General features: G+C 45.7%; 1 protein-coding gene across 10 annotated transcripts in view; it reads right to left on the reverse strand.

Moving 5' to 3' along the window:
* DGKZ (diacylglycerol kinase zeta) overlaps positions 1-14,358 on the reverse strand; it is a 173,074-nt gene that overhangs the window by 18,931 nt on the left and 139,785 nt on the right. For 7 of the 10 annotated variants that reach the window (XM_077286906.1, XM_077286903.1, XM_077286901.1 and 4 more), the window contains 11 exons: positions 11,616-11,671; positions 11,477-11,539; positions 10,367-10,440; positions 9,054-9,165; positions 8,217-8,416; positions 7,758-7,858; positions 6,577-6,656; positions 4,889-4,933; positions 3,931-4,000; positions 1,192-1,232; positions 518-795 (listed from right to left, as the gene is read on the reverse strand). In XM_077286906.1, coding sequence (XP_077143021.1) covers positions 518-795; positions 1,192-1,232; positions 3,931-4,000; positions 4,889-4,933; positions 6,577-6,656; positions 7,758-7,858; positions 8,217-8,416; positions 9,054-9,165; positions 10,367-10,440; positions 11,477-11,539; positions 11,616-11,671 — 1,120 coding nt within the window. The remainder of the gene's footprint in view (positions 1-517; positions 796-1,191; positions 1,233-3,930; positions 4,001-4,888; positions 4,934-6,576; positions 6,657-7,757; positions 7,859-8,216; positions 8,417-9,053; positions 9,166-10,366; positions 10,441-11,476; positions 11,540-11,615; positions 11,672-14,358) is intronic. The other 3 variants (XM_077286902.1, XM_077286898.1, XM_077286899.1) reach the window with 1 other exon arrangement.

Genomic DNA, 14,358 nt, shown 5'->3' on the forward strand with positions numbered 1-14,358 from the left:
GGTGGGTATGCGCCAGCTAGCAGGGGGTTCGCAGGGCTCTGGGCCATCAACCATCAACGTGACTGATGTACCACGGTCCTGCACATCTCTTTGCTTTGCCATATCTCATTTTTGTGGAAATAAATACCGTATATTAGTTTCAGAATGGAGCACTGAAGAATGCACTGGGCACTCATCTTATTCTTTGTCCCAGTCCTTGGCTGGTAAAACAAAAAAAAAAAATCTGCCTTTTCATAGTATTAGAAGCTCTGTCTGCTGCACTGAACACAATCCTATAAAACTTGGTTTATTATTGACTTTTACTAGGATTTAGGTTTTATGATTGGGGCAGAGATGTACATAAGGCCAAGGAGCAGGCGGAGGGGATGCAGATATTCATGATAAGACCTGGCCGAGAGGCATGTGAAGGTTAGGTATATGTCTGCAGGTAGATGGCGGGTCAGTGACAAACCCAATAAAATTATAAGATGCCACTTGACATGTTTTGTGTAGTCAGTGCCATCGAGCCACAACATACCTATGTCCAGATGACACTTCTATTTTGGTCAAGGAGCCATTGCTACTCGCCCTGCCCAGACAAGCAGATCCTTGCTGATCATGAGAAACAGCGGGGGAGTCCAGTGGAGAGGATGGTGGTTGTAGTGGAAACTGGAAATGTTGACTAGTTGAGTTTGCAGAGTGGTCCTTGGAGTCAGGCATTGCGGGGGAAGTGCCCACGGACTGTGTAATGATCAGCTCCGGGTCCAGGACATAGAGCTCGTCCTGGCAGATCTCCAGCACATAGTTCAAGTGTTCCTATAAAGACACAAACACGTGGGAGAAGCACAAAAACACGGACACCTTCCTAGGTGCGGTGTATCAGGCCCCTCACTGAGAAAAGTGATATAGCCGCTGAATAAATCAGAAGCAACATCTGCCAAATGAACTTTTCCCAGTGACGGGGCTGATCCACCGTAACAAAAAATGTGAAAAAAAAAAAACATCATGTCTTTTTCTTGAAGAAAAAAAAAAAAAAAGAATAGTCCTGAAGCCTTAGGAAACCGACATCTGTCATGTGGATCTATATGTGCATCCTCCATGGCTGAGCAGCGAAAACTACGTCTGGAGATATCGCCGTCCGGGAGTCCTACATAATGATAGGCTGACAACCCCTGCTTCTCAGAAATCACAGACACGACATCTCCACGTTACCTGTGCGCGGTCGATCCTATAGAAGCGATCAGCGGTGGTGGCTGGCGGGAGGAAGGGGCAGACACACGATTGCTTTATAGTATTAAAAAGGCACAAAACACATGAAAATGCATCTCTATGTGTAGATAAACTACGACATGTAATCTGCATAAAATGGGCCACCCTGCATTACTTGTCTATGAAGAATTAAAGCATGCAGTTTCTCCAGAGCTGCATTCACGATTCGGTTTGCAGCCCATGGGAATCAGTCAGCAAGTTTGCCTTCGGACACATTGCTAACAGCTTATTGCAGCTGATCCCATAGATCCATATACATTAGATGAAAGGTGGAGGATCTCATCAATTTCAGAGTGGTCAGCCAATCATCTGAGGTAGGCGGCCACCAGCTCGCCCTCAAAGAGGATGTTGTGGTGAGAAGGATCCGGCGGTCTATCCTTTCTCTCAGCCATCACTGGAGTCTGACAGCAGCTTTCTCCCCTTTCCACCCCCTGAAGACTCAGCGTTTGTCTGATGGCTCTCGTGTGTATGGCCACCTTTAAATTACAGGAGGGCGCCAGATATAAAGACGACATTCCCCATAATGCAAATCACCAGTGCAAGATCTGTGCACATACCGAGTCGGGAGGGAATCCTGGGAACTTTCATCTGAGTCGCTCGCAGAATTGTGAATACAGCTCTGAAATATACTGATCCCGATTTACAACCTATATTAAAGGTAAAAGTCATGCTCCCCTTAGGGCAACATTTTTGAAAATGATTTTGCATGTATTTTTGGCAAAAAATAAATAAATATGTATGTATGTATGTATGTACACTGTGTTCTAAATTATTATGCAAATAATATTTCCTCATATTTTCTCTAAAGTACCTATCTGAATTGCAGTCATTGTAATTTTCCAGTCATCTACTATTCTAGTATAATTGCAATGTTTTGGAACAAACTGCCTATGAAAACAGTATCTTTTAAAAAAAAAATAAACAATATATGCATGTTCCAAATTATTATGCACAGCAGAGTTTTCAACCTTTTTTTTACTTTGAACAAAAAAATGGTCAATTGTGAAGTTATAAGCATTATCAGCTTATCACAAAATGAAATCACACAGTTTTCAAGTGAAAACTTTATTCTAGGTGATGTTACATTTGCACATAGGACCCCTTGTTTGAAAGAAGCTTCTGAACTCTCTCGTCCATTGAATTTGTCAGTTTTTGGATGGTTTCTGCTTCAATTGTTTTGCATGTGGACAGAATACCCTCCCAGAGCTGTTGCTTAGATGTGAACTGCCTCCCGCCATCATAGACACTCCTTTTGATGATGCTCCAGAGGTTCTCAATAGGGTTGAGGTCAGGGGAAGATGGTGGCCACACCATAAGTTTGTCCTCTTTTATGCCCATAGCAGCCAGAGATGCAGATGTGTTTTTTGCAGCATGAGACGGTGCATTATCATGCATGAAAATGATCTTGCTGCGGAAAGCACGGTTCTTCCTCTTGAACCATGGCAGGAATTGTTGTTTTAGAAACTCCACATAGATTATGGAGTTCATCTTTACCCCTTCAGGGATCATAAAGGGGCCGACAATCTCTCTCCCCATGATTCCAGCCCAAAACATTACTCCACCTCCTCCTTGTTGGCGCCTTAGCCGTTTTTCATGGGGTGTCCATCAACCAGCCATCCTCCACTCCATCCATCTGGACCATCGAGCGTTGCACGGCACTCATCGGTGAACAAAACAGTTTGGAAGTCAGTCTTCATGTATTGTTTGGCCCACTGGAGCCGTTTCTGCTTGTGTGCAGTGGATAGAGGTGGTCGACAGGACGGCTTACGCACAGCTGCAAACCTCTGAAGGACCCTGCATCTTGTGGTTCTGGGGACGTTGGAGGCACCAGCAGCTTCAAAAACTTGTCTGCTGCTATGACAAGGCATTTTTGCAGCTGCTCTTTTAACCTTACGCAATTGCCTGTTGGAAAGAGTCCTCAATTTTTCCTTATCAGCACGCACACGTGTGTGCTGGGAATCAGCTACATACTTCTTGATTGTGCGATGATCATGATGAAGTGTCTTGGCAATGTTGATTGTAGTCATGCCTTGACCAAAATACTCCACAATTTGTTGCTTCTCAGCAGCCGACACATCCTTTTTCTTTCCCATTTTGGCAAAAAATGTAGGCTGCTTAATAATGTGGAACAGCCTTCTTAAGTCGTCTTGCCTTTATTTGCACACACCTGCCAAACTAATTTGCACAGGTATCTGCAATTGCTTTCAGTGATATAAAGAGCCCTGACACACATCACCAGCAATGAGTTTAAATGATAAACAAAAAAAATTCTAACCTTATCACTCCTAAACTCTTTGTGCATAATAATTTGGAACACCGTGTATGTATATATATATATATATATATATATATATATATATATATATATATATATATATATATATATATATATATATATATATATATATATATATATATAGATTTTTTTTTACAAAAATGCTGCTCCGTTTAGCCTGTATGTACCATAAAACATAGTGACAATCCTAGCCGGATCCGCCAGACACAGCGGCCTACGATGGCTCCTGAACGATCATCTAATCTCCGTTCTAAATTAACAAATGAATAAATCCCAATTGAAAAAACTGATTTTAGCCAAATATACAGGCAACAAAGTGACCCCAGAGGAGTCCTTAGGGGATGTGTCTGTGTGTGTGATAATGCACGGATATACGAGGCACTCACAATCCAAGAAGCACCATTTGGGTGAGAGTTTCTGCGAGGACACGGTCTGAGGTCGGCTCGTTCCATCCTCCTGAAGAATCAAAAACAAGTGTGTCATAAGAGCGCAGCCCCGGTAGCTTTCTCTATAGGACGGTCACCCGTATATAAGGGGGTCCCGAGAAGATGCCAACATGAAAGGCTGATTGGTATGATGACCATAGACTGGGAATCGGACAGACAGGACACAGACTGCACGAAAACGGACAGCTGCAATATCAGCGGAAGCATCTTGTATAGAGACCATCCAGGAATTATACTTAGGACTGATTATATCAGATCGGTGGGGATCCGGCAGCTGACAGTCCAACTGATCAGTTATCAGCAGCGGCAAGTAACCGGGTGTAATGCTGGAACAGCACAGCGCCACACCGAGTAGTGGCTGTTCTCAGTACTGCAGCTCAGATCCCATTCTCTTCAATAGGAGAGCGGCCACTACACGGTGCACTGAGCTGCGCTGTTCCTGTTCTGCATAATATGTACATCGGGACGCTACAAGCAGCCGATTAGGGGAGGACTGAGTCTTGGACATCCACCAATCCATATAGAAGTCCTGCAGTTGTGTAAGGTCTGGTATTGCAAGTGAGCAGGGTTGGCTGCAATACCGTGCAAAACCTAGCCCAAGAGTGGCGCCATATAAAATAAAAGCAGACCGCCATTTCTAGCCTTCTAATCCATCCACCAAGCAGAATTATGAATGCAGCTCTGGGCTTTACAATAGACTTTCTTTGAAGGTCTGATGTAAGATGTAACTGTTTTATATCTAAGTAAATGATCGTATCCTCTAACAATAAGGAAAGTCCAAGTACTAGGGGGTGGAATAAAAGCATGCAGACAGCACTAGCCACGTCTAGTCACATATCACACACGACACACACGACACGTGTACACAATGCACGACATGGCGCACAGCTCCACACACCTTCAGGTCGAGACGCTGCAAGATTGTGGGGTACTCGGGAAAGTCCTGGGAACAGAAAGTGATGTCGCCTTAACCCTCAGAGTCCGGACAGGACAACCTGCAGCAATCTTAACGTCTGCTTTTGGATGATCGACTACAGATGTAGCAGAGCTGAATTCACATATTTCGGGGCACGGTGGGCGCATAGTGTCGGTGCATATGGTAGCAGCTCTGGGGCTATAGGTAAACCAGTAACTTCATGTCATAAAGCAAATAATCAGACTTTTGGGGGAACACAGAGGGGGTTATGGGAAGTCTAATAGTCTGAAAGACAACGCTTAAAAGTTCGTCAAAGTCTTTTAAAAAAAAAAAAAATCTGCTTTTCAGGAAAAAAAAGGAAAAAGTGTTTCCTTAGAAGAGCGATGGTTTCTATAGGGCATATTTCCGTGGATGTGAAGGAGAAGGTGTCGCTGCAGCCGGTTCCCCGTCGAGCGCTCGGGATTAGGCGCCAAATCAAATAAATCTAAATCCGTTTTGAGATGACCTCAGCGCTCAGGAGGGAGAGGGGGGATTGATGGCAGAAATAAAGTGGCGGTTTTGGGATTCTGCCACATAAAACAGCTCAGTCTGGAATAACGCGCAATACAAAGTATTTCCATGATGTCAACGTGTTCCGGAGCGACATGTGCGCAACTCGGGAAGCAGGAACCTGCGGCGGCTCCCTGCAGGGGGTGACATAGAGCTTACGGGGCATACGTCATCCTGCAAAAGCAAGTGTGGTGTCCGGGAACACAGCGGAAAATCCAAAGACTGACAGCACAACTACGACCAGCCAGTCAGGGGATGATGGGAGTTGTGTCACAGCAGGACAGAAAGAAGCTGCAGTCTAATGATGTAAGCAGAGGTCAGAGGCTTTACAGCTGCTGCGGAACATGCCCGGACACTATGTTCTCTCCTGCAGAGACACCGCGCAATGCAACTGTGCACACGCCGCTGACAAATGTGGCCCCTGTGGAGATCAGATGATGGTCCAAGGTCCTGATAAGACTATTTTGCTGGGGAACACTGCAGGGAGCCAGGCATTACCCCTGACTGGTGGAGTAATAGGAAACGTAAGCAGCAGCAGTATCGGCAGTGGGTGTCATTGGTAATACATGAGGGAGGTAGTAGTGCATGGGGGTAGTTGGTGCAGGCAGTTGAGAAGTGGTTGTAGTACTTGTAGTGTTTGTGTCTATGTGCTCCGATGTGCAGCCATCGCAATCTGCAACCACTGCTGTGAAATTACTGGGCATGGAGGGGCCCTGGCATCGGCTGCACAATAAGTGCAATTTCTAGGCATTTTAGTTTGCTTTCCAGCAGAAGCCTCCTACTTTACAGGAAGCCTGGTATATATGGACCCCAGCGACCCCTTCTCAGCCTCACGGTGAGATGAGAATCCAATAGGGATCAGTGTCATGGTGCAATAATTTGAGGGGGGATTCAGTGCGAGGTATAAGCGGCACTTGTCTGACCTGTTGGAGCCGATTAGACGCCCACACAAGCGCCTTTTGCAAACTCTAGATCCGGCCAATACATAGTTAAAATTTCTTAGGTCTCTAAGCCAAAAGCCTTGATGCCAACATAGCGGTGCTCATATATACCCATCAATGCCTACTCCAGAGCGTACAGTAAATGCATGGCTGATTAGTGTGTGTACAGCGTGTTCTTACCTCCTGGAGCTGCTGTATGTGTACACGACACGTCTCAAGATCACTGTCTCCAGGGACCACAATAACTCCCAGTGGGAGAGCTGCAATCACCAAAAAGAGAGAATTATACAGAGGAAGAAAAGGAAGGGGCGGGTGGAATAAATAGGGGACAGGGAGTGATGGTGGGGGTCCATGATGAGGACAAAGGGGGCATAAAGAAGGGGGAAAGCACGGAAAATAAGAGGTCAACACACAATCTCCATGTAGCATATTGGAGGCATGATTAGAAGATGATCCTGGTGCAATAAATCACAGGTATATTACACAACAATCTTATAGGCCTTAAAGTTGTTGCTCTTCATCATCTTAAATGGCTAAAATTGAAAAGTGACTGTAACATTAAGCAACTTTGCAATTTACCGGTCATTAAAAATTCTCCCCGTTCCCAAGAAGACAGATATTTTTAATTTTATAGTTTATTCTTTGCTGTATAAATTCCCAGCCACCTCTGAAATCTAACAGCGGCTGACAATCTCCTATACAAGAAGCACAGTGATTACAAGCTCTGCCATGGGGGCTTGCGAGCTCTGTAATGGAGCTTTCACACAGGTGCCGGAACTGTGCTCCTGGTCCGAATAGTCAATTTGGGAGGCAGGAGAGCGATATGCTCCTGAACAGCAATCCAGGAAACAACCCTTTACAAGATGGACTACCCCTGCCCCGTGATGCCAGATTACTAGGACAGGCAATCACTTATCCCCCCCTAATTTCAATAATAATGCCATGCACCCTTGACTGGCCCAATTCTCCATATTTCTATAGATATCTGGCCTGTGCTCCAATTCATCCAGCCCACCACATCCCACATGTAACCTGACGAGTGCATCGGCCATTTATTATACAGATATATCACGTCTGTGACCTGCGGCTTCTCTGTGATCTCAGCAGCTGTGGGACCTTCCACCTTCGTCTCATATACATTATGTCACACTTTTTCATTGCTTCTGTTACTGAATACTGCGGGGATGAGGTCACAGCTCTCCGGCTATAGAGTTTTATGTGACCGCTCACGGCTCATAAATATAAACTGCACAGTAAATGGCTGCTGTAAATTAATAATGAGCAGGGTTAATAAAACCCCCAACTCTTAAACGTCAGGTTTACAGCACGAGAATGGCAGGTTATGTACATGCAATACTCACAGGCTTCCCGCAGCTTCTCCTTGTCATAGTGCAAAGCCTCGTAGTCGTGCATCGAAATACGGCTGACGCGCAGACGCAATCTGTCCGGGACGGTCTGCTGACTGAAAGACAAGTACGAAAGTTACAAGACCACATGACCGTCCATGAAGGAAAGTAACTGCACTTCTGATAAGGCATCATGAGCGATCCCCTAGTGTAAAAAGGAAGTGGAAAGGATTCTCTAAGGTTCATGGTTTTTCTCAGCAGCACATTGAAAAAGTCAATGTGTGCAATACCGAATCACAGGCTGCCAAAACCAGCATCTGCGAGGACGATGAGGGTGATGACCTCGCTGCCGCAGCACTCCACCTGCTACAGAAGTACCGCTGCTGTCATCATAGGGAAAACTGCTCATAATGCCATTCCCAAAAGTCTGGGCATAGCACCAATGTAAGATATGCAACATGCACCAATCCTTACTCATTCAGCGGAGTGACGGACGTCCGCCGCTTGGTTTTCTGTACGAGGTTAGCTTGGTTGCGCAGAGTGATTTTCACTACAGAGGGACCCAACTTGCACGGTTCACCGTCAACCTGCATGGGAATCGACTTGTACGTCCGTAACAGGACCTCCCGACACTGGTGCAGGCGCTCGCCGTGTCCTCCAACCTGGAGAGCAGCCTGCGGCACAGAGGATCACAAGGACGTGAGCGGCATAGCAAAGCCAATGAAGGAATAGGTCACAGTGTAAAGGCCGAAGATAGGACAGAATACAGTGTGTGTACAGACAGAGAAAGCAACTGTGTAGTCATGCTCCAAGATATACGGCAAAGCCAGAAAAGATGGCTTACACTGGGAAGTAATGAAACCTCCTGGGGTATGTCAGAGCATAGTTATAGAGGAGTGCTGTGACTATATTGTTGGTGGCAGCATATAGATTCAGAGGGTATTATTGAAATGATGCCTGGCATTACTAGAGAATGTGGATTACATAGGAGTGTTATATAGCACAATGCACTGGCAGAATTATCTACTATACACATGCAGTGCAACGTCCGCCATCACTGCAGCCAGGAGGACGGGCACAGGAAGGGCATGCAATAGTTTCCATGTAAGACTGTGCTGCCACCTTGTGGAGACAACGTGTAATAGCCAGGCAGGATGGTCCTGCACCATTATATCAGGCACGGGCGCTACATTACACTACAGGCGTGCAAGCTGCGACCTGAACGACGTGCTGAGAGTATAGATTACAGGTCAAAAAAGGCACGAAGGAACAAACATAACAAGGTGACGGTCGCAGGGATATGTACAGTACCAATGATGCCATAGTGAAGCCAATCACTTCAATACATCCGTCATCATGCCTCTGAGGTTCAAAGTCATGGTGCTCACCAGGGTTGCCCCACGGCATAGTGCCAGCACAGTACCTAGACGGAGCAAAAAAACACCAAAACCAACAGACTGAGCGCAAATGTACAAAGCAGCAATTACCATACGACGTAAGAACGAGGGACGGCACAGAAAATCCGCTTCAGTCTATCCCCCCAGGACGTCACGGAAAATCCGCTTCTGTCTAACCCACCCAGGACGTCACAGAAAATCCGCTTCAGTCTATCCCCCCAGGACGTCACGGAAAATCCGCTTCTGTCTAACCCACCCAGGACGTCACAGAAAATCCGCTTCAGTCTATCCCCCCAGGACGTCACGGAAAATCCGCTTCTGTCTAACCCACCCAGGACGTCACAGAAAATCCGCTTCTGTCTAACCCCCGGGACGTCCGAACTGAAGACGCACACAGACACTTTGTGTTCTGCTTTTTAATTTCGACACTATATTCCAAGAGCCATAATAAGATGTTACTGATTTCCGGAATTAAATCTACAGATCGGTACGACTATGGCGATAATAAATAAATACATTTTTTTATGTTTTCCTTCTATGGAACAATAACAAATAAATAAAAACTTTAAATAAATAAATAAATAAATAGATAGATTAAAATAAACAATGTGCTTCTGTTTAGTCTGCACATTGTTATGGCTTTATAAATGGGCTTGCATATATTTTGCAGGAGGAATTAGAGGAATTATTTGCCACCGTTTTGGGGTGCACGGGACTTTTTGAGCACTTATCTGTATGAAAAAAAAAAGTAAATACTTAACTCCTGGACTGGAGCTGTTCCTTCAATACTGGCCTTGTGTCTCTCAGTGAACATGTGATGGTGCTGTGTCATGGGACCACTGCAGTCAATCACAGGCTGCTGATCAGCAGCAGTCACTGGCGGTAAGACTCAGCACTGACATCACAGGAACAGCGTGCCTGCCCTGGAGGGAAGGTTTCAGCTTCTTTTGTTTGCCCTTTGTCCATAGTAGACATCAATGATCAATGTAATCCCCATCCCCACTATTCACAATGTTTGCAATAAATGCAGATTTTTACTTAACAAAAGTTTCATTTCTTTTTTTTAATAATTTAGTCCCACGAAAGGATTTACACTGCGCTACTTCCAGTAAGTGTGACTGTCATTATTCACAAGGGCACATGAATATGGCAAAGCCACGGACCCTGTAAGGCAGCAGTCATTGTTACTCCGTGTGCCGCCACATGGCGCCACGTATCACCACTTACCGAGGGATGTTTAGGAACACCAAACACTGTAACTTCAGCTCCTGAATTTTAGAAGTCAGGTCAGTGCCGTCACACTGCAAGTATATAAAAAAAAATACAAGTCACGAAAAATGGAAAAAGATAAAAATGTAATAATTTGGCAAAGAGCAAATATACCGCAAATTAGGATATATAATAATGTATGAGAGGGCAGCTCTGGGGTATAATACAGGAGGTAACCCCAGATCAGTAATGTAATGTATGTACACCGTGACTGCACCAGCAGAATAGTGAGTGCAGCTCTGGGGTATAATACAGGATGTAACTCAGGATCAGTAATGTATGCACACAGTGACTACACCAGCAGAATAGTAATAGTGAGTGCAGCTCTGGAGTATAATACAGGATGTAACTCAGGATCAGTAATGTAATGTATGTACACAGTGCCTGCACAAGCAGAATAGTGAGTGCAGCTCTGGAGTATAATACAGGATGTAACTCAGGATCAGTAATGTAATGTATGTACACAGTGCCTGCACCAGCAGAATAGTGAGTGCAGCTCTGGGGTATAATACAGGATGTAACTCAGGATCAGTAATGTAATGTATGTACACAGTGACTGCACCAGCAGAATAGTGAGTGCAGCTCTGGAGTATAATACAGGAGGTAACTCAGGATCAGTAATGTAATGTATGTACACAGTGACTGCATCAGCAGAATAGTGAGTGCTGCTCTGGAGTATAATACAGGATGTAACTCAGGATCAGTAATGTAATGTATGTACACAGTGACTGCACCAGCAGAATAGGGAGTGCAGCTCTGGGGTATAATACAGGATGTAACTCAGGATCAGTAATGTAATGTATGTACACAGTGACTGCACCAGCAGAACAGTGAGTGCAGCTCTAAAGTATAATACAGGAGGTCACTCAGGATCAGTAATGTAATGTATTTACACAGTGACTGCACCAACAGAATAGGGAGTGCAGCTCTGGAGTATAATACAGGATGCTTTTTTTTTTCCACTTTTGCTGGTAGAACTGTTTCATCTTTTCCCACTGTTGAAGCTTCCCCTTTAATGACTATTAATATGAGCCAATGCACAGTACAAGAAACGATCAGGCTACTTACAACAACTCGGATGTGTTTGGCCAAATCTCGGGAGCTGCCGGTCAAAAAGTCAGAGAATGCGGTCTGGGTGGAAAGAGGGAAAAGCTGATAAGAACTTGCAGGACATGAGTAAAACCAAACAATGTGAACAGATACTCACTCCAGCATAGAACATCTTATTGCGAAATCGGCTGTTAAACTTCTCGGGGTTCGCTTCTGCAGAGAGAAAAAACACCAAAAATAGTCACAGTTTTTCTGCAGAAAGCTAATGTTAATGTATAATGTGTGCGGCCATTACAGGTCCTCGTCACATCAAAGTGATACATGGAAGATTTCTGCAATAATTCAGTAACAAAATAAAACTCCTGTACTCCAGTCACATACTAGTAATGGTGACCCTACTGTCACATACTAGTAATGGCGCCCCTACTGTCACATACTAGTTATGGCGCCCCTACTGTCGCATACTAGTTATGGCGCCCCTACTGTCGCATACTAGTTATGGCGCCCCTACTGTCACATACTAGTAATGGCGCCCCTACTGTCACATACTAGTTATGGCGCCCCTACGGTCACATACTAGTTATGGCACCCCTACGGTCACATACTAGTTATGGCACCCCTACTGTCACATACTAGTTATAGCACCCACTTCTGTCACATACTAGTAATGGCGCCCCTACTGTCACATACTAGTTATGGCACCCCTACTGTCACATACTAGTTATGGCGCCCCTACTGTCACATACTAGTTATGGCGCCGCTACTGTCACATACTAGTTATGGCACCCACTACTGTCACATACTAGTAATGGCGCCCCTACTGTCACATACTAGTTATGGCACCCCTACTGTCACATACTAGTTATGGCGCCCCTACTGTCACATACTAGTTATGGCACCCACTACTGTCACATACTAGTAATGGCGCCCCTACTGTCACATACTAGTAATGGCGCCCCTACAGTCACATACTAGTTATGGCGCCCCTACTGTCACATACTAGCTATGGCACCCACTACTGTCACATACTAGTAATGGCGCCCCTACTGTCACATACTAGTTATGGCGCCCCTACTGTCGCATACTAGTTATGGCGCCCCTACTGTCACATACTAGTAATGGCGCCCCTACTGTCACATACTAGTTATGGCGCCCCTACTGTCACATACTAGTTATGGTGCCCCTACGGTCACATACTAGTTATGGCACCCCTACGGTCACATACTAGTTATGGCACCCCTACTGTCACATACTAGTTATGGCACCCACTACTGTCACATACTAGTTATGGCACCCACTACTGTCACATACTAGTAATGGCGCCCCTACTGTCACATACTAGTAATGGCGCCCCTACTGTCACATACTAGTAATGGCGCCCCTACAGTCACATACTAGTTATGGCGCCCCTACTGTCACATACTAGCTATGGCACCCACTACTGTCACATACTAGTAATGGCGCCCCTACTGTCACATACTAGTTATGGCGCCCCTACTGTCGCATACTAGTTATGGCGCCCCTACTGTCACATACTAGTAATGGCGCCCCTACTGTCACATACTAGTTATGGCGCCCCTACTGTCACATACTAGTTATGGTGCCCCTACGGTCACATACTAGTTATGGCACCCCTACGGTCACATACTAGTTATGGCACCCCTACTGTCACATACTAGTTATGGCACCCACTACTGTCACATACTAGTTATGGCACCCACTACTGTCACATACTAGTAATGGCGCCCCTACTGTCACATACTAGTTATGGCACCCCTACTGTCACATACTAGTTATGGCACCCACTACTGTCACATACTAGTAATGGCGCCCCTACTGTCACATACTAGTTATGGCGCCCCTACTGTCACATACTAGTTATGGCGCCCCTACTGTCACATGCTAGTTATGGCACCCCTACTGCCTACTGTCACATACTAGTAATGGCGCCCCTACTGTCACATACTAGTTATGGCGCCCCTACTGTCACATACTAGTTATGGCGCCCCTACTGTCACATACTAGTTATGGCGCCCCTACTGTCACATGCTAGTTATGGCACCCCTACTGCCTACTGTCACATACTAGTTATGGCGCCCCTACTGTCACATACTAGTTATTGCGCTCCTACTATCACATGCTAGTAATGGCGCCCCCTACTGTCACATACTAGTAATTGTGCCCCTACTGTCATATACTAGTAATGGTGCCCCTACTGTCATATACTAGTAATGGCGCCCCTACTGTTACATACTAGTTATGGCGCCCCCTACAATCACATGCTAGTAATGGCGCCCCCTACTGTCACATACTAGTTATAGCACCCCCTACTGTCACATACTAGTTATGGCGCCCCCTATTGTCACATACTACAGTAGCTACTTAATCAGCGTGTTATTGCGATGTAAAGCAGACAGCCAGGAGCAGGACGAAGTGCAGGAGGAGGAAGACGAGCCTTGAAGAAGTTAAGGCTGCCTCCTTCTTGCTGGTGATTCCCCTCAGCATTGCAGCAGAGTGAGAGGAAAGCACAGATCATTACAATGCACGAGGGAGTTTACTTCCACTCACTGCCTGCGCGGGGAGGTTACTTCCACTTACTGCCTGTGCAGGGAGGTTACTTCCACTTACTGCCTGTGCAGGGAGGTTACTTCCACTTACTGCCTGTGCAGGGAGGTTACTTCCACTTACTGCCTGTGCAGGGAGGTTACTTCCACTTACTGCCTGTGCAGGGAGGTTACTTCCACTTACTGCCTGTGCAGGGAGGTTACTTCCACTTACTGCCTGCGAGGGGAGGTTACTTCCACTTACTGCCTGTGAGGGGAGGTTACTTCCACTTACTGCCTGTGCAGGGAGGTTACTTCCACTTACTGCCTGCGAGGGGAGGTTACTTCCACTTACTG

The sequence above is a fragment of the Ranitomeya variabilis genome, chromosome 2 (genome assembly GCF_051348905.1).
Source record: "Ranitomeya variabilis isolate aRanVar5 chromosome 2, aRanVar5.hap1, whole genome shotgun sequence".
NCBI classification, from domain to species: Eukaryota; Metazoa; Chordata; class Amphibia; order Anura; family Dendrobatidae; genus Ranitomeya; species Ranitomeya variabilis.